General features: G+C 42.8%; 1 protein-coding gene across 1 annotated transcript in view; it reads left to right on the top strand.

Annotated features, from left to right (window-relative positions):
* PRKCH (protein kinase C eta) overlaps positions 1 to 14,270 on the top strand; it is a 97,635-nt gene extending 83,365 nt beyond the window's left edge. The window contains exons 13-14 of the mRNA XM_070931615.1: positions 12,936 to 13,079; positions 13,969 to 14,270. Of these exons, the coding sequence (XP_070787716.1) occupies positions 12,936 to 13,079; positions 13,969 to 14,115 (291 nt within the window). The 3' untranslated portion in view covers positions 14,116 to 14,270. The remainder of the gene's footprint in view (positions 1 to 12,935; positions 13,080 to 13,968) is intronic.
* The last annotated feature ends 5,537 nt before the right edge of the window (positions 14,271 to 19,807 follow it).

The raw sequence follows: 19,807 nt of genomic DNA, 5'->3' as shown, positions 1-19,807 counted from the left end.
AACCACAGCCAGCAATAAAGCTGTGGACATAGCAACAGGTGAGACAATAAAAAAAAAAACCTTTTTTTTCAAAGTTCATACTTTTATTTTCATAATAAGGCTGAGCCAAAAGCTGTACTGTCTGATATTTTTAATGAAATGAGACTGGGCATGGAAAGAAATTTTCCCATCTGTGTCATTTCTGCAGCCTGTAAAAGAGGTTGTGAAACTGGGGAAGGCCTTCAACTCACCCCTTAATAAAATGAGTTCTTCAGTTCCCAGAACCAGTCATGCTATCTGGTGTGCCTTTCCCGCCTACTCTGAATGGCGCCAGGTTGAAGAAGATGTTCAGGTATACTGTCATTTGCTGAAGAGAGGGTGGTGGTGGTGGAAAGTCATAGGATACGAACAGAGATGGTATTCAGCTGGTTCAGACCAGTTCAGGTGAACTGGGAGTGGAAATTTTAATTGGTTCGTTGAACCGGCAAATACCACCTCTGGCTGGCCCCTCCCCCGCCCACCCAGTCGCCTGGTCGCTGCTCACTCACCCAGTTGCCACTTGCCCGCCCCACCCGCCTGCTTGCACCTTGCCATGAGTGACGTCGAGTTGGCCATGCCCACTTAATCACATGACCCCCACCAAATCACGTCTACCAAGCCACATCCACAGAACCGGTAGTAAAACAATTTGAATCCCACCACTGGATACGAATCTAATATACATTAGTGCAATTACTTGTCTTACAGAGTAGTTGTTTTGGACTTAACACTGCAAGGCAGGGAGTAATCCTGCCTTGAGATTCTGGGAGCAGGACACAATATAAATGTAACCATGAATGAATGAGCTTCTCATTGCAAAATTTAGGCTTAAATTGAAGAAAGTAGGGGAAAGCACTAGGCCACTCAGGTATGAACTAAATCATATCCGTGATGAATATACAGTAGAGATGACAAATAGATTTAAGGAATTAGATCTGATAGACAGAGTACCTGAAGAACTATGGACAGAGGTTCACAACATTGTACAAGAAGTAGCAACTAAAACTATCCCAAAGAAAAAGAAATGCAAGAAAGCAAAATGGCTGTCTGAGGAAGCTTTACAAATAGCTGAGGAAAGAAGGGAAGAGAAAGACAAGGGAGAAAGAGATACCCCAATTGAATGCCGAATTCCAAAGAATAGCTAGAAGAGATAAGAATGCCTTCTTAAATGAACAGTGCAAAGAAATAGAAGAACACAATAGAATAGGGAGGACCAGAGATCTCTTCAAGAAAATTAGAGATATGAAGGGAACATTTCATGCGAAGATGGGCATGATAAAGGAGCAAAATAGCAGGGACCTAACAGAGGCAGAAGAGATTAAGAAGAAGTGGCAAAATTACACAGAAGAACTATACAAGAATGAGCTTAATGTCCCTGATAACCACGATGGGATGGTCACTGACCTTGAGCCAAACTTCCTGGAATGTGAAGTCAAATGGGCCTTAGGAAATCTGAGCAACAACAAAGCTAGAGGAGGTGACAGTATTCCAGTTGAGGTATTCAAAATCTTAAAAGACAATGCAGTAAAAGTGCTACACTCAATTTGCCAGCAAATTTGAAAAACTCAACAATGCCCACAGGATTGGAAAAGGTCAGTTTACATTCCAATTCCAAATAAGAGCAATGCCAAAGAATGTTCAAACTACCACACCATTGCACTCATTTCACATGCTAGCAAAGTTATGCTTAAAATCCTACAAGCTAGGCTCCAGCAGTATGTGGATCGAGAACTGCCAGAAGTACAGGCAGGATTTCGAAGAGGCAGAGGAACTAGAGATCAAATTGCCAACATACACTGGATCATAGAGAAAGCTAGGGAGTTCCAGAAAAACATCTACTTCTGCTTCATTGACTATGCTAAAGCCTTTGATTGTGTGCATCACAACAAATTGTGGCAAGTTCTTAAAGAGATGGGAGTACCAGACCATCTTATTTGTCTCTTGAGAAACCTATATGCGGATCAAGAAGCAACAGTGAGAACTGGACATGGAACCACTGATTGGTTCAAAATTGAGAAAGGAGTTCACTTTTCTCAGTATACTGTATACTGTTGCCCTGCCTAGTGGCCGAATAAGCTGTAAGGAAGGAAAAATAGTTCCTCAATGTTCATATGTTAGAAAATGGAAAAAAAGACTGAAAGATGGAAACAGCACATAGTAATCAAATTTCTACTTGACCGCAAGGAAAGTTTCTCCCCCTCAGTACTTACAACCAGAGTTGCTGATGTTGTGAGGGAACTGTGTCAGTTTTATGAGAGTCTCAAATCAGGACTCTGTTAGCAAAAATCTTTTTGATTTTTTTTTAATTTTGGTATATAATTTGTTCAATTAAATTGTGTTAATCTGCAAAACTGCTACTTGGCTTTTTCTAATCTTTTCTGGATTGTTGTGAGGAAAAAATGGGGTTATTTATGAATGAGAGGGCAGGCCTGAGCCCAAATCACACAGTTATGGTCTCATATTGGTTGTAGATTCAGGTCCTGGATCAAGTCCAACTGTGCTAAAATAATCTATAGATTATAGATTCTATAATCTATAATACTGCATATACAAATCCATGTATTGTTCTGGGGACCATTCATCTGTTCTGGATCTGGACAAATTATTTTGTTTAAATAACTATTCTTTTTTTTTAGAGCAAAGTTTTGGGAAAAAATTCTCTGTTCTTGTTTTTAGCGCTAGTTCTCTTTAGCTCTTTTTGATGAACAAGGTGGCTGAATTCTTAATCCCTTTTTTATTTATTTTATTTATTTAAATTTATTATTAGACTTCTATGCCACCCATCTTGTCAAGGTGAGTCTATTTAGAAGGACAATTAGATTAAAAATTAATTTTCTTGTCTTACTCCTTACATCAATGTTTTTGTTTTGAGCAGTTTATTGCATGCCATTACTCACAGAAAACTGATATTTTAACCTATAAGCCCATGTTATTTCCACCTTATTTAAATTTGTCTGTATGATTTATTTCATGGTAATGGCAAGTTCCTTTTAAAGAATTTGTTTTAAGAACAAGAACAATTTTAGATTTCATAAAAGAACAATATTATTGCAGTAAAATTCAAAAAGTCTACGCAATTCAAAATTCCCTTGACTCATGTTGGATCTTTAGTTATACTTTAAATTATCCTAAAATACAAACACTGTAATAGGGTGTTGACTGTTATAGGGTTAAAAAATTGAATATCATATTTTTTCAGGTTAGATTCTGTTATCTAGAGTTTTTTTTCTTCTGTTTCAATTTACTTTATTCAGCCAACAATAAAAAATTGTGTTTGTTTGCAATACCAAATGAGTAAGAACTATAATTGTATGACAGTAACTAGAAGGGTTGGGTGAAATAAAGTAGCAACATAAATTAAATCGTTTTATGCTTGCAGGCATAGTAACCAAACCATTTCTCTTCTTTTCTGGGGCACTATTTAATACAAAGGATAAATCTTTTATAAAAAGACCCCAAAAACCAAATGCCTGTTTTTCAGAAATATTAAAACAGGAAGAAAAAAGTCTGTGATTAAGCTTTACTTCTTTCTATCTAATCAATTCAAAATACATTCATTTCCTCCCTTTCTAAGAATTCTGAAAACTTTGGGAGATGTCTCATTGGTAGCATACATGACTCAGTGCCTGGGCATTACGGGAAGAGTTTAATTAAACAAGATTAATTAATTAATATGCTTGATGCCAGGATACCTAAATCACACGTATTCATATGGCTCTGTGTGAGTATTGCTTAGTACAAATATATACTATTAGACTGTATTGATTATAAGCATGCGAACCAAAGGTTGCAAAACATCTTTGTTTTTCAAAGCTGGTTTCATTCGTGATCAAAACTGGTGATCATCTTTTAAAGTACAGTACATTCACTTTGAAGCACTTACAATCCACAGGTGGTTGGTTATAGTTTCCTTTTGACTGCAGCAAGGGTCTGGAGCAGTGTTGGGTTTCAAAAATTTTTACTATTGGTTCTGTGGGTGTGGCTTGGTGGATGTGGTATGGCTTGGTGGGTGTGGCTTGGTGGGCATGGCAGGAGAAGGGTACTGTAAAATCTCCATTCCCACCCCACTCCAGGGGAAGGATACTGTAAAATCTCCATTTCATCCCCAATCCAGGGGAAGGTTACTGCAAAATCCCCATTTCCTCCCGATCAGCTGGGACTTGGGAGGCAGAGAATAGATGGAGGCAGGGCCAGTCAGAATTTTTACTACTGGTTCTCCAGAACTACTCAAAACTACTCAAAATTTCCGCTACCAGTTCTCCAGAACTGGTCAGAACCTGCTGAAACCCACCTCTGGTCTGGAGTATTAGGGGAGATAAAAAGCGTCTAAAATGCTGAACTGGCTTGGGACAAGAGTCTTGTACTAGGTCAAACAAACCACAGTTAAAGTGGTTAGCCAGCTCCAGAGGCAGTTGCACCATTGAGCCAAGAAAGACATCAAGGCAGAAAGGACTGAATAATAGACAGAAAAAGCGAACTCGTTTAAACTTTCATCTTAAGAGACAAAATCAGCAAATGAAGCAGGTTTTTCTGGTATTCACTGGACCAAGTTTGTCTTGCAGTCATCAATAATGCCTAGCAGGCTTGTAGTGCAGACTAAAAGACAGGCTTAATTCACAGGACTTGTAGGCTGGCAAAAGTACTTGTGGTGAGCTCCTAATTACCAGAAGCTTTTGAGAGTTCTGTGACAAAGGAGCACTCCCAGTTGTCCTTCAGCAATCAAACTATTATTATCAAGAGGTTGTAATTACATAATACCTTGATGTATGCTCAATATTTATGTGGATGTGGAACTTTCCTTTCAGCACAGATTTTTTTTTCTGAAACTTAGAAGCCATTAAAAAAAGAATGAATAGCACTACTTTGGATCAGTTTTTGGACAAGCTGACCTTGACTTGCTTGATCTGAACTGCATGAGTTCTGAAAAAAGGAAGATGGGCAATATACTATTTGGAAATAGTCAAATTTCATTCTGAGTCACATTTTATGCTGGAATCAGTAGGACAGAAAGATGAATAGGTTGATTATCTGGAAAATAGCCTTTTTTTAAGAATTAGGTTTGGGACACTGTTTTGCTTCAGGTTCTCCTCGTTGCAGACAGCAGGTGGCCATGTGTCCTTCTTTTTAATTATGAACAGTTTTGCCATTTGAAGGACTTCTCTTTGTAGGTGATAATCTCCTGGAAGTTCTGTCCTGTTCAGATGTTAACCCCAAGAAGCACCTGAATAAAGAAAAGCAGAGACCTGAAATTTCCTACCACAGTTCAGGGGTGGGTTCTACTTATCTTTACTACCGGTTCGCAATGGGAGCGTGCACATGCACTTGCTTCGCTCATGCGTGCACGCCTCTGCGCATGCACAGAAGCTTCCTGATGATGTCCGGGTTGGTGGGCGGAGCCTCCCACAGGTTTTACTACCGGTTCTTACGAACTGGTCCAAACCAGGGGCAACCCACCACTGCCACAGTTGGCACCCATTTCATACAATAAGCAGTAGGCACCCAACTCTTCTGGCACAGACTTTTCCACCATTGCATGCTTGCTGTTATTTTATATTTATAACTTCTAGGTTAATCAACCCATTCACCGATGAGTAAGCTCTAAAAGGAAATTTCTTCTTCTGTAGAAACTGCACAGACAGTTAAATTGAATGACATCAATGATAAGGAAAAGAGATGTGATTTAGAAACGGATAGTTTTACTGAGAAATCCTTCAAAAGTAATGGTTTGTTTATTCAAAACATCCTGTTGAATGATGTTTTCAATTTGAGTGCAAACTATGAATGATGCTTAGAGGCCAATTATTTCTTTTTATTTCAAATTTTGGAGAGCTTTCAAAAATTTTGGACATAGAGGCCACTGCCTATAAAGAGCTTAATTAGGTACCACAAAGCACATTAAGAGCGCCAGTGTTTACAATAAGCACTAGAAAAGTGTTAGGGGATTTAAGATTAAACCATCATTATCACTTTTGTTCTTTGCATATATTAATGATTGTACATGCCAATATTGTGTCTGCATTTGCACCATATACTCAGTATGATTACTGAATTAAGCCATTTCTTGAGTTTTTATTACAAATAGTCCTCGACTTACCACCATTTATTTAGCAACTGTACAAAGTTAGGATAGGGCTGAAAAAAGTGACTTACAACTAGTCTTTGTGCTTACAATCATTGCAGCATCTCCATGGTCATGTGATAAAAATTTCAGATGCTTGGCAATCGGCATGTATTTACTGTGGTTACAGTATCCTGAGGTGAGGTGATGTGATCACCATTTGCGACCAGCTAGCTTCCAGCGAGCATAGTCCTTGGGAGAAGCCCGATTTGCTTAATGACTATGGCAAAAAATGTTGTAAAATTGGGCGTGACTCAGTGAATGATCATATCATTTAGCAATGGAAGTTCTGGTTCTAATTGTGGTCATAAGCTAAGGACTACCTGTGTTCAATGAATCATGAAACATAAACACAAATCTAGCTAAGTTTGCACTGCATGCTAACACAAAGCAAACTATTGTTAAAACTAGTCAAGATTTTTGCATTGTAAAATGCAACCCCTGGGTCTTTAATGGGCCTTAATAATTGTGTTATGCAAATATATATATATTTTTCCAGGAATCTTTAAATCAGCTTTCAGAACAAATTATTATCATAATATGCTTTGATAATAGCTTTGATCTTCCTCCCCCTTTCCTCCCCACTTTCTATAGAGGAGTGGTTCCCAACCTTTTTTTTAGCCATGCCCCACCTAAGCATCTCTAAAATCCTGATGTCCCCCCTGTGACATATGATTCTTACTTTACTCAAAAAGTGAACTCCTACTCACACGGAGGAAGCCTAAAAGGCCATTAACTCGGTTTAAACAAGGTTCAAATTGTCCCCATTAAAAATCAAATTGCCCTCCTGTGGGGCGTGGGCCCCACATTGGGAACCACTGCAATAATAATAATAATAATAATAATAATAATAATAATAATAATAATAATAATAATAATAATAATAATAATTTTATTTCTATACCGCCCTTCTCCCGAAGGACTCAGGGCGGTGTACAGCCTATTTAAAAACACAAAAACAAGACAACAATTTAAAATTTAAAATCATTAAATAATTAGGCTCCAATTAAAATCCCAGAAATTTAAAATACCCCAATTTAAAACGTTATGTTAATAGCCCTGCCTGGTGGAACAACAGGGTCTTCAGAGCGCAGCGAAACACCCGGAGGTCGGAAATCTTTCGTATTTCGGGGGGCAGTTCATTCCACAGGGCTGGGGCTCCCACAGAGAAGGCCCTCCCCCTGGGTGTCGCCAGCCGACATAACTTGGCTGATGGCACCCGGAGGAGACCCTCTCTGTGGGAGCGGACTGGTCGGTGGGAGGCTATTGGTGGCAGAAGTCGGTCTCGAAGGTACCCGGGTCCTATGCCATGGAGCGCTTTAAAGGTGGTAACCAACACCTTGAATCGCACCCGGAAGACCACTGGGAGCCAGTGCAGCTCGCGCAGGAGGGGTGTCACGTGGGCGCAACGGGTTGCACCCATAACCACCCGCGCGGCCGCATTCTGGACCAGTTGGAGCCTCCGAGTGCTCTTCAAGGGGAGCCCCATGTAGAGAGCATTACAATAGTCCAACCGGGAGGTGACAAGGGCGTGAGTGACCGTGCGCAAGGCGTCCCGATCCAGAAAGGGCTGCAACTGGCGAATCAGGCGAACCTGATAAAAGGCCCCCCTAGCCACGGCCGTCATGTGCTCTTCTAAAGACAGCCGTGCGTCCAGGAGGACACCCAGATTGCGAGCCCTCTCTGTGGGGGGCAAAGATTCACCCCCAATAGTCAGCGATGGCACCTGCTGACTATATTGGGGCGCCGGAAGCCACAGCCACTCGGTCTTGGAGGGGTTGAGTCTGAGCCTGTTCCTCCCCATCCAGGCCCGCACGGCCTCCAGGCAGCGGGACATCACATCAAGGGCATCGTTGGGGTGGTACGCTGAGTATCGTCAGCGTACAGATGACACTTCACCCCAAACCCACGGATGATCTCACCCAGCGGCTTCACATAAATGTTGAACAGGAGAGGCGAGAGGACCGACCCTTGCGGCACTCCCCATGCGAGATGCCTCGAGGTCGACCTCTGTCCCCCTGCCAACACAAACTGCGAGCGGTCGGAGAGGAAGGAGGAGAACCACCGCAAAACGGTGCCCCCTATTCCTAACCCCCTCAACCGCTGCAGCATGATACCATGGTCGATGGTATCAAAAGCCGCCGAGAGGTCTAATAGGACTAGGACAGAGGAGCAGCCCCTGTCCCGAGCCCTCCAGAGATCATCCACCAACGCGACCAATGCCGTTTCAGTGCTGTACCCCTGCCTGAAGCCCGACTGGTACGGGTCTAGATAGATAGCTTCATCCAGGTGCCGGGGAAGTTGTCGTGCCACCACGCTCTCAACAACCTTCGCCACAAAACGAAGGTTGGAGACTGGACGATAGTTGGCTAATTCAGCCGGGTCCAGGGAAGGCTTCTTGAGGAGGGGCCTCACTACCGCCTCTTTCAAGGCGGCAGGAAAGGCACCCTCACTCAGAGAAGCATTTATAATCCCCTGGAGCCAGCCTCGTGTAACCTCCCGGGAGGCCAGCACCAACCAGGAGGGACACGGGTCCAATAAACACGTGGCGGCACTAATCTTACCCAGAACCCTGTCCACATCCTCGGGAGTCACAGGATCAAACTCCTCCCAGGTAACATTCTCAAGACCTGCCCTCGTCTCCTCCCGTGGACTCATCCAGTCGGAGTCCAAGCCATCCCGAATCCGAGCGACTTTATCATGCAGGAATTGCACAAAATCCTCAGCGCGACCCTGCAAGGGATCTTCCCGCACTCCCCCCCGGAGGAGGGAGTGGGTCACCCTAAACAAGGCGGCTGGGCGGTTCTCTGCAGATGCGATAAGAGCGGAAAAGTGGTTAGACTTTGCCGCTTTTATCGCCACTAGGTAGGTCTTGATATAAGATCTCACCTGTGTCCGGTCGGAATCGGATTGACTAGTCCTCCAAATGCTCTCTAGGCGTCTTTTCCGACGCTTCATCTCTCTCAGCTCCTCAGAAAACCAAGGAGCCAGTTGAGATCGGCATCGGGTCAGAGGCCGCAAAGGCACGACGCGGTCCAAAGCTCCAGCGGCCGCCCTTTCCCAGGCGGCCACCAGCTCTTCAGTCGAGTCGTGTGTTAGGGTCTCAGGACACGGCCCAAGCTCCGTCAGGAACCTTTCGGGTTCCATCAGGCGCCTGGGACGGAACCATCTAGTTGGCTCCGTCTCCCTGCGGCGGGGGGCGGCGGTAGGAAAGTCTAATTGGAGGAGCGAATGATCTGTCCATGACAAGGGTTTAATATCTAGGTCCCCTCTACCAAGATCATTCAACCACTGACCAGAGACAAAAATCAGGTCCAGAGTGTGTCCCCCTATGTGAGTTGGGCCTTGAACTAACTGGGTCAGGTCCATGGCCGTCATGGAAGCCATGAACTCCCGAGCCGCCTCTGACGCCTCACTCGCGGATGGAAGGTTGAAATCCCCCATGACGATAAGTCTGGGGGTATCAACCGCCACCCCGGCAATGACGTCGAGTAGCTCAGGCAGGGTCGCTGCCACGTGGCAGGGAGCCAGGTACGTAGTCAGCAAACCCATCTGCACCCCACGGCCCCACTTTACACAGAGGGACTCACATCCGGCTATCTGAGGAACAGTGGTCTCCCTCGGACAAAGACTTTCCCTAACAATCACCGCCACTCCCCCACCCCTCCCCTGGGCCCTTGGCTGATGAAATGCATGGAAACCTGGCGGGCACATCTCAACGAGGGGGACCCCCCCTCCTGGCCCAACCAGGTCTCCGTAATACCTGCCAGGTCCGCACCCCCCTCCGAAATAAGGTCACAAATGAGGGGGGCTTTATTAACCACTGACCTGGCATTACACAACATCAGCCGCGGACCCAGGGCCTGAGACTCTACACAACCCAGGACATGAGTCACGCATCGGGGGCCGGAGTGCGCAATCGCTCGTAAACAGCGTATGCGCACCCCCAACACTCGATATGGCCCCCTGCGTCCGTCATACCTGCCCCTCCCACTCATTATTTCAATTTCACAGCCCTTCCTGTCATCCCCCTGCTTCCCGGTTAAATTTCCTTTCACGACCCTCCTGCTGCAACTAATCGACCCATCATCCCGCTCAGTCGCTATCTGGACCCCCCAGGTCCGCCTTTACAACCCCCCCTCCCTCCCGGGTCCCCTTAAAATTTTTTTAAAAAATTTTCCTAAAAAACCCCTCAACCCCCTCTTCGCTACATGCCATCTCTCGGGGTTCCAAAGCCCGTCATCAAGATAGGCCCTCGATAATGTGGAGGGCCAGGCCTGCAAGAGGGGGGAGTCTCGCAGCGCAAGAAGGTTGGCTTTTTGGAGCATCAACTGAACCAGAGATGGGAAAAAGGCCAGTCCGGGGGTCTATCATAGTCCAAAGGGATAACTGAACATACAGATCACAAAATGTCCATTTGTAGAACTGGACTCCACTGTCCTCTCACGACAGGGAGAAGGTCCAATGTTCTTTTTCTCCAACAGAGGCTAATAGCCAACCATCCTCTCACGACGGCCGGTCCCGTTACAAGGGTTAACGGGAACAGTGTTCTATCCTCCCCGTTGGGATACAAAAATCTCTCAGTTCTTTCAAATGGTGTTCAGTCTCTCCTACCAGCGAGGGCATGAGTGGAACATAGTGGGGGGGGTCGTCCAGAATGTCCAGAGCGTAGTAGTTCGTAAGCCCCTCCCCCCATAAAAAAGGGGGGGGCGGGAAGGCAGGGGGAAGGAGGGGGGGGGGAAACAATATCCCCAGAGGAGGGTAACATCTCTTCCTCTGCCGATCTATAAGTCCAGGCCTCCTCACTTCAGCTTCTCCTCTCCGCTCTCAGCAAACTACCACTGCAGCATTCTGTGGCAGACGTCGCACCGGAGCCAGTGTCACCCCCCACCCCAGCACCATAACAGATGCATGGGGGGGGGCAACCAGCGCCGCCAACTGGCCTCCACCGCCAGCACCGCTTTGGCTCTGTTGCTTTGAGTGGGGGGGAGGGGAGGAGGGGGGGGCATCGCCCCACGGCCGTTCGCACCACCGCCGGAGCCACCGTCCCCCTCCAACCCCTCTTAGAGGGACGATTGAGAGCATCCTGTTGTATTGCATTACTGTCTGGTTTGGAAGCATTACGGCTTCAGACAGGAAGGCAGTGCAGAGATTAGCGAGGTTGGCAGAAAAGATTATTGGTAGTTCCTACTATCCAGGACGTAGCATATAAGCGATGCTTGAGCAGGGTCTGCCGTATTGTCTGAGACGCTACACATCCTCTTCATGGCCTGTTTTCTTTGTTACCTTCTGGGAGGAGGCTTCATGGTATCCAAAGCAGAACATCCAGATTCAATCAGTTTTGTTCCACATAGCATCAACCTTGTGAGCTCTCAAGTTTCCTCTTTCCACTATGTATTTAAAATGGACTGTATATGTGTGTGTGTGTATGCGTAGCATGTGTATATGTGTGTTATGTATGGGTAGATACCGTATTTTTCAGAGTATAAGACACACCTTTTTCCCCCCTAAAAGGGAGTGAAAATTTAGGTGCAACTTATACACTGAATGTAGCCCCACCCGCCCACTGGCCCTCATCCTTTGGCCTCTGCCTCGCAGCAGTTACCTCCTTGCAAGCAAACAGCAAGAAAAAACAGCTCCTTTCAGCTTCAGCACAGCCTCATTAGCACAAATTGATTGGATCGGCCTCCTGACTATCAGCTGATTTGCTCTCAGCAACCGGATTAACAATTTATCAGCTGCAGTGATTCACTCAACAACAGTGGCAAGAAAGATCGTAAAATGGGGAAAAACTCCCTTAACAAAAGTTTCACTTAACAACATAAATGTTGGGCTCAACTGTGATTGTAAATCGAGGACCAGTTGCATTCAGATATTGGGTGAATATTAATTTAATTTAATTAATTTAATTTAAAATTTAATTTAATTTAATTTAATTTAATTTAATTTAATTTAATTTAATTTAATTTAATTTAATTTAATTTAATTTAATTTAATTTAATTTAATTTAATTTAATTTAATTTAATTTAATTTAATTTAATTTAATTTAATTTAATTTAATTTAATTTATCGCATTTCTATGCCGCCCAACTCCCAAGGAACTCTGGGTGGCTTACAGCAAAAATAATGCGAACATAGAAAAATTGTTTAAAAACATTGTAAAAACAGTTTAAAACATCAAAAGCCCATGCACACCATTCATGGTCGGATCTCGCAAGATTGCAACAGCGAGATCAACAGCCCCAGGCCTGCCGGAAAAGCCAGGTCTTCACCGCTTTCCAGAAGGCCAATAGGGTGGGGGTAGTCCGGATCTCAGGAGGTAACTGGTTCCAGAGAGCTGGGGCAGCCACAGAGAAGGCCCTCCCCTGTGGGCCTGCCAGCCGGCATTGTTTAGCGTACGGGACCAGGAGGAGACCAACTCTGTGGGATCTTACCGGTCGCTGGGAGGTATGCAGTAGAAGGTGGTCTCAAAGATAGCCTGGCCCTGAGCCATGTAGGGCTTTAAAGGTAATAACCAACATCTTGAATTGTGCCCAGAGACCAATAGGGAGCCAGTGCAGCTCGCGGAGAATTGGTGTAATGTGGGTGTATCTAGGTGCACCCACAACAGCTCGCGCAGCTGCATTCTGGACCAAGTGTAGTCTCCAAACACTCTTCAAGGGTAGCCCCATGTAGAGCATGTTGCAATAGTCTAACCGTGAGGTGGCAAGGGCATGAGTGACTGTGAGGACAGTCATTAAACTGACATTGCATGGCTGAGAGTTAATCTCTTCCCCTTTCCCCCTTCTTTTTTAATAGTTCATGACAAAGAACCCTAAAATGCGACTCGGCAGTAGTGCCTTGGGGGGAGAGAAGGCAATTCTCCTGCATCCATACTTTAAGGAACTGGATTGGGATCTGCTAAACCAGCGCCAGATTGAGCCACCTTTCCGACCTCGAATCGTAAGTGTTTAAAACTGTGAGGTGTGTGTGTATTGATCCATGCAAGGACAGATCACATCCAATAAAGGAATACATGCATTACATGCAAAATATATAATGGTTCAATCTGGGTCCAGCTAATATAGTAGAGAAATGGACTAGTACATACTTGATCTAAGGTGACTTCCTTGGACATTTCTTTTTCTTTCTTTCTTTCTTTCTTTCTTTCTTTCTTTCTTTCTTTCTTTCTTTCTTTCTTTCTTTCTTTCTTTCTTTCTTTCTTTCTTTCTTTCTTTCTTTCTGTTTTTAATGAATATGGACATTGCCCAAATTGTGCTTATGTGCTTTTGCTAAGATGCTGCCCACATTCAGAACTCTTATTGGCTACTTCCAATCTGAGAAATACCAGGTTTGCATTGGTCTGCCTGACCACCAGAATTTAACCAAATGAGGAAACATTTATTTTATTTATTTGTTAGTTGTCAAGGGACAGGTCAGTTCTTCAGAGTTAAATTTATATCTTGCCTTTCTGCCGGAAATTCAAGGCAGCCTACAGAGCAGTTCCTTCTCCAATTTTCTTTTATGGCAACAGCAAGATTGTGAGGTAGATTGTGCTATGAGAGAGTAATAGGCCCAAAGTCCCAGCAAAATTTATAGGTGAGGCATCTGGATTTCCCTGGTCCTAGACCAATATTTTAGGCACTTCATCAATTCAGAACATATTCCATAGAATATACTGTCAGCAATAAGAACTCTTCACATTTGTGTGTTGGGTCATATTTCCCAACTCCAGTGGGGAGATAAGAAGCTATTATCTATAGTTCAAACTGTGTGTCCTTCTAGCTTCTGCCAACACAGTATCCTTCAAGTAATAGTGTCATCTAATATTTATTTTATTTTCATTTGCCAGAAATCAAAGGAAGATGTGAGTAACTTTGATCCTGAATTTTTAAAGGAAGAGCCAATCTTGACTCCCATTGAAGAAGGAATACTATCCATGATCAACCAAGAGGAATTTAGAAACTTTTCTTATACAGATCCAGAATTAGAGTCTTAGCTCCATGTTGACTGGACTCCATTCAGCAACAAAGAAGGATTGGAATACGGGATTGCCTAGACATTTGTTCAATTGAACCATCCAACAGGCAGACTTATACAATGCATCAGAGTAAAGAGGAGAAAAATGAAAGTGAGGAGTCAGCAGGAACAAGTAAATGAATGATGCACAAAAGAGGAATGGGTAGAGCTTGTTAGCTCTGAATGGCTACTAAAGTAACTTTGTAGTAACTGTGGGGAATTTCTAGAAAGACAAAATCAACTCTGAGCCAAAACTACCTTTTTGCAGTACTGTTTTCCCACAAAATAACTCAGTTGAACTACTTTCTGCAATCAAGGAAGCAAAAAGGGAATAGGGCTGACTGGTTTGAACTGTATTAGGGAACGGTTACATGTGCTACTACTTTGCTTAGAAGTTATAGGTTCAGGTTTCCTCAAATCTGAGTGAGTACACATCTGTTTGAAACATTTTGGACTTCCATTTACAAATATATGTAATTATACACATTGACAGGAAAGAAAGAAAAAGGGGAGGGAGGGAGGGAGGGAGGGAAGGAAGGAAGGAAGGAAGGAAGGAAGGAAGGAAGGAAGGAAGGAAGGAAGGAAGGATGGATCATCTATCTTTATCATTATCCACCAGATACTGACAATCAGGTAAAAAGGGAAACACCACAGTGCACTGTCATGTTAAAGATATGTGTCCATGTGAAGGAATGGGAGAATCAATCCACCTGCTACCTCTGCATTAGAATGAGGGAAATATTATCTGCAAATTTGTAAAATACTGAGGTTTTGTATATTTTGGCTAATTTAGTTTTTAGGGGTTTCTTCTTTTTTATGACTTTTATTCTTTTCTCCTGGATTTTGCAGAACAAAGTGCAACTGATTCTGTCTTTTATTCAAAGACAATTTTACTTCGATTCCCTTTACAAACTGATGGCATTTCTGACTCTTAGCTGCTCGTTTTTCTAAAACATTGAAATTTAAAAATGTAGCGGTTAAATTATTTGTCCACATATATGAAGGACAATGCACTGAAGCTATTTGTAACTTAATTCATATACTAAAACTGAATTAAGAGAACCCACAGAATGTTTGATATATTGTAAACATGTGATGTCTTTGCCTCAATAGTAACATGGAGCTAAGAGACTCATGGTCAAGTCAGGAAATTTAATCTATCCATATCAGGGGTCTCCAACCTGGCTGAGCAAAGCTGGACTGAGGAATTCTGGAAGTTGAAGTCCAGAAGTCTTAAAGTTGCCAAGGTTGGAGACCTCTGATCTATATCCATTTTCAAAGCATGTAATAATCCAAGTATCCTGGTGTTACCAGATTCTGCTTTATACCTCTCCGATCCACACTTTAATTACTGCACATCAATCCAACTTTAATTAAACCAGATGTCAACTTTATTCATAAATCAATTTGAACTGTAAAGTAATCACAATGAATTCATCAAAATATTGAAAAGATGAGTGGAAGTTTGAAGCTGGGTAAAATACAAGAAATAATGTAGAACAGGGTTCACAAATTTCTGCAGAAAGCAAACATATAGTAACTTAGCATATAGCATGCAGCAAGATGATACTACTGAAATCCTCAAATCGGATTATATTTAAAGATATTCAAAATTTCTCTTAGAGTATTATGAAATCCCTGCCCCCCCCCCCAATCATAAGGACCAATCTTGGGGAATAAAATATAGGGTTATATCCAACTTTAATTGAGAATACTTTGTCTTCTCAATGAGATTCCCCATTACTTTCTACTTCCCACAATACATGTCCCATGTCTGCCCTGAACATTACTGAAATGGGAAGCATGAAAGCACCCAAAATCAACAATATGAGGAAATTGTTTCATTCTGTCTAATATTAGGACTCTCCTTAAATGGTCTTGCATGTTCAGTTCAGTAAGTTATTTCTTTATAAATTGTCACCTGTAATGATCTGTTGTTGGTGACCTCTGTACCCAAATCAATTATAGCAGCCATTTCTCAAGGGTGAGCTTATGAAAATCTACAGTTAAAGTGTAAAGTTTAGTTAATTCATTATATTTGGTCAACTTATACCACATTCCAAGTAAATGGTGAGATGAGAGCTGTTGGCTCCCTTATTTCCTCAGATATCTGACTGATTATAGGTCTCTAACCACCATCACTTGGCTGATTTAATTTACAAAAATGACTGTTTCCTGGAATGTACCAATTCAGGCTACAGGAGGAGGATGTAGAGACTTCCTGCTTAACGGGGGGAAAATCCAATAGCTAGCATTTTTGAGAGGAGATGAAATTATAGTAAACCTTCAGCTTAATGTATTGTAAAGAAATGGTCCACCTTCAATAGATACTTAGTTAACTAACCTTGAGAAGTACATATTATTTGATCAAAATGAAAGGGGGTTATGAATCAGTGGTGGGTTTCAAAAAATTTTTCTACCGGTTCTGTGGGTGTGGCTTGGTGGGCATGCCTTGGGCGTGGCAGGGGAAGGATACTGTAAAATCTCCATTCCCATCCCACTCTAGGAAAAGGATACTGTAAAATCGCCATTCCAATCCCATTCCAGGGGAAGGTTACTGCAATATCCCCATTTGCTCCCGATCAGCTGGGATTTGGGAGGCAGAGAATAGATGGTGGGGCCAGTCAGAATTTTTTACTACCGATTCTCCAAACTACTCAAAATTTCTGCTACCGGTTCTCTAGAACTGGTCAGAACCTGCTGAAACCCACCTCTGTTATGAATATTTAACAGACGTTGACACCCAATATGGCAAATTCAAATGGACAGGAATGGAGTTTGGATTGACTAATTGTCCTGGAGTCTTCTCCAGGTTCATGAATTAAATCTTTTCTGGTACTTTGGACAAATAAGTAGAAGTGTACTGATGATCAGTACAAACTGATTTTTTTCCTACGAAAGTCCCATCTTTGCACGAGACTCATGTCACAAATATCTTCCCAAACGTTTTACTAAGTTGGAAACATGATTGGTTGATTTTCCCGAATTGGATTATTTGGGTTACTGAATATGTACAGATGGAATACAAATGGATTCTACAGAAATAAGGTCCATCTTTTCCAGGTCCATCTAGAAATGTGAAGGGTGTCCAAATCTTTCTGGTCTTTGCGATATCTATAGAATTAGCCCCAATTTTGCTGAATACACAAGACCACACTCTCAACTTCTAAAGAAAGGACATAAATTTAAATTATCTACTGAACAGCAAGCAATTTATCAGGATTTTTAAAATAAATCTTCTCTCCTCAAGCCACTGCTCAGACATTTGGATCCCTCTTGTCCCTTTGATGTGCAAACAGATGCCTCAGGCTATCTTAGGGTTAATCTCCTTCAAGTTTCAGCAAAGGGAAGACAGAATATCTTGCCTTGTGTATTTTATTCCAGCTTTTATACCCGATTCCAGGTAAAAGTAACTGTGGCATTTTTAAGAGAACTGCTTGAGATAAAAGCAGCATTCCATGAATGGAGATGTCTGTTGGAAGGAGCATCTACCCAATGTAAGTACTCAAGTGCACACAGATCTCAAAAATTTAGGGTACTTCCCAAAAGCACAAGTGCTCACACCCTGTCAGATCAGATCAATGCAATTTTTCTTCCATTTCGGTCGTTCGTATCGCCTATATTCCAGGGTCACAGAGGAAGCTACCAGTACCAGATGCACTATCATGTAAACTTGAATAAAAACCATCTTTTTCATAATCTTGAACCTGAACAACTTTGTCTCTCTTCTAACTATACACCTTCCAGAAAAGTTGGGGCCAGGAAGGCAGGATGGAGTTAGATCAGGGGTCTCCAACCGTAGTCACTTTAAGACTTGTGGACTTCAACTCCCAGAGTTCCTCAGCCAGCAAACTCTGAGAGTTGAAGTCCACAAGTCTTAAAGTGACCACGGTTGGAGACCCCTGGGTTAGATTGCAACAATAGGATCTACACGTCAGGACTTAGAGGTACCATCTCCAGGGCAACTTACAGAATGATTTGTTCCCTTTTTCTATAACTGACAGACAATTGTTTCATAATGGCATTTTATATGTTCTCCTTTGTATAAGGGAAGAAATATTGCAACTTTGCTATGACAATAGAAATGCTGGACAAGAGGAAGTGTTTGAAACTGCCATGGGTGTTGACAGAGTCTGGAGGTCAAGGGTTAGAGCAGAAGTCAAGGTCCATGTTTCACACTGCCATGTCTGTCGATGGGCCAAGGGGGCCTGATGAAATCAAACAGTTTAATTTAGGACCCTCCCCTCCCCCTCTTGGGCCCTGAGACACAATATCCATGGATTTTTACTACCAATCTTCTACATATAAAAAGTGTATAGACCATTTTGGCTGTAGCATTACTAAAATGCTCGTTTCATTTTTGGCAAAGACTTCCCTTTTACTCAGAAAACTATACAACTCTTTCTCTAGTATGTTTTGAGTACAGGGACTTGGATGATGGCTCTCAACTTACATCCAGGTTTTGCGAGGACCACCTCCGGTTCTGTTGGATCAATTTGTCACTGTCACTAGCTAGGCAGCATTGGGTAACTGCAGAACATGAAACAACCATCTATGTCTCTTAACCCCAGAACATTTGGAACAAACTGTTGCCTTCTGCAGACTTTGTCTATAACTCAATTCATTCCTCCATAGGTACGTCTCCTTTTCAGGCAGTTTATGGCTATCCATATTTTGTTTGCAGGATCAGCTTCCGATATGGTTAAATAGCAATAGCACTTATATACTGCTCCATAGTGCTTTACAGCACTCTCTGAGTGATTTACAAATGTCAGCACATTGCCCCAGCAAGTTGGAAGGCTGAGTCAACCTTGAGTCAATCAGGATTGAACTCCAGGCTCTGGGCAGAGTTAGCCTGCAATATTGCATTCTAAACACTGTACCACCAGGCTACATCCTTAAACACATCCATTATATATTACTGCTTGATTAATGATCAAATATTATTTCTACCATCTGAGGATATGGGTTACAGCAGCATGGCAGAATCTTATTTTTTATTGCATTGAAAGCTGTTCCTTATTTCCTTGGTCTGCTCTCTCCTGATTGAGTAAATTTCCTGTTAGCTGTGAAGCAAGGGCTCTCATGGCTGTTGCTTTTGGAATACTTGTTCACGTGACTTGGCCTAAGCACTATATCTATGCTAATACTTGCTCAATCCAAAGGGCAGCAGGAACTGCCCATTTTCTTAACAGCATACAACTCAAAGGAGACTTCGGTGACCCTTATTCCAAATTGCAAGCTCAGAAGAGTCATCAGACCAGCTCTTACTGAATCTTGCCATAAATATTACAACACCTCCTCTCACCAAGCATATTATCTGATGTCGCACACTGTGTGGTTTGAGAGCAGTAAAAGTTGAGTAAACATTGCAGCTAACAATGAGTCAGTGTTTTAAGTTCAGTTCCAGGCAGTGCATTTATCTACCATACCCTGAATTTAATCTTTCAAGCTCAGAACTATGCCTGTTAGCACTTTTTGTCACTATGAACTAAATTCCCCATCACTTTTATAAGTTTTGGGTTCTTTCCTTGCTCCTTGCATATTTCCACGCATTATTATCATGCTTTAATGGCAGGAGGGGTCCCAGAACTCTAGCTGAAACAGGAAAGACAGGCCTGTGAATCATCCAGTCCTGTGCTCAGAATTTTCCAACTCTGGCACTCTCTAAA

This window comes from Pituophis catenifer, unplaced genomic scaffold, assembly GCF_029215685.1.
Source record: "Pituophis catenifer annectens isolate HBS135680 unplaced genomic scaffold, rPitCat1.0.hap2 SCAF_1, whole genome shotgun sequence".
NCBI classification, from domain to species: Eukaryota; Metazoa; Chordata; class Lepidosauria; order Squamata; family Colubridae; genus Pituophis; species Pituophis catenifer.
This window is presented reverse-complemented; position numbering and strand designations above follow the sequence as displayed.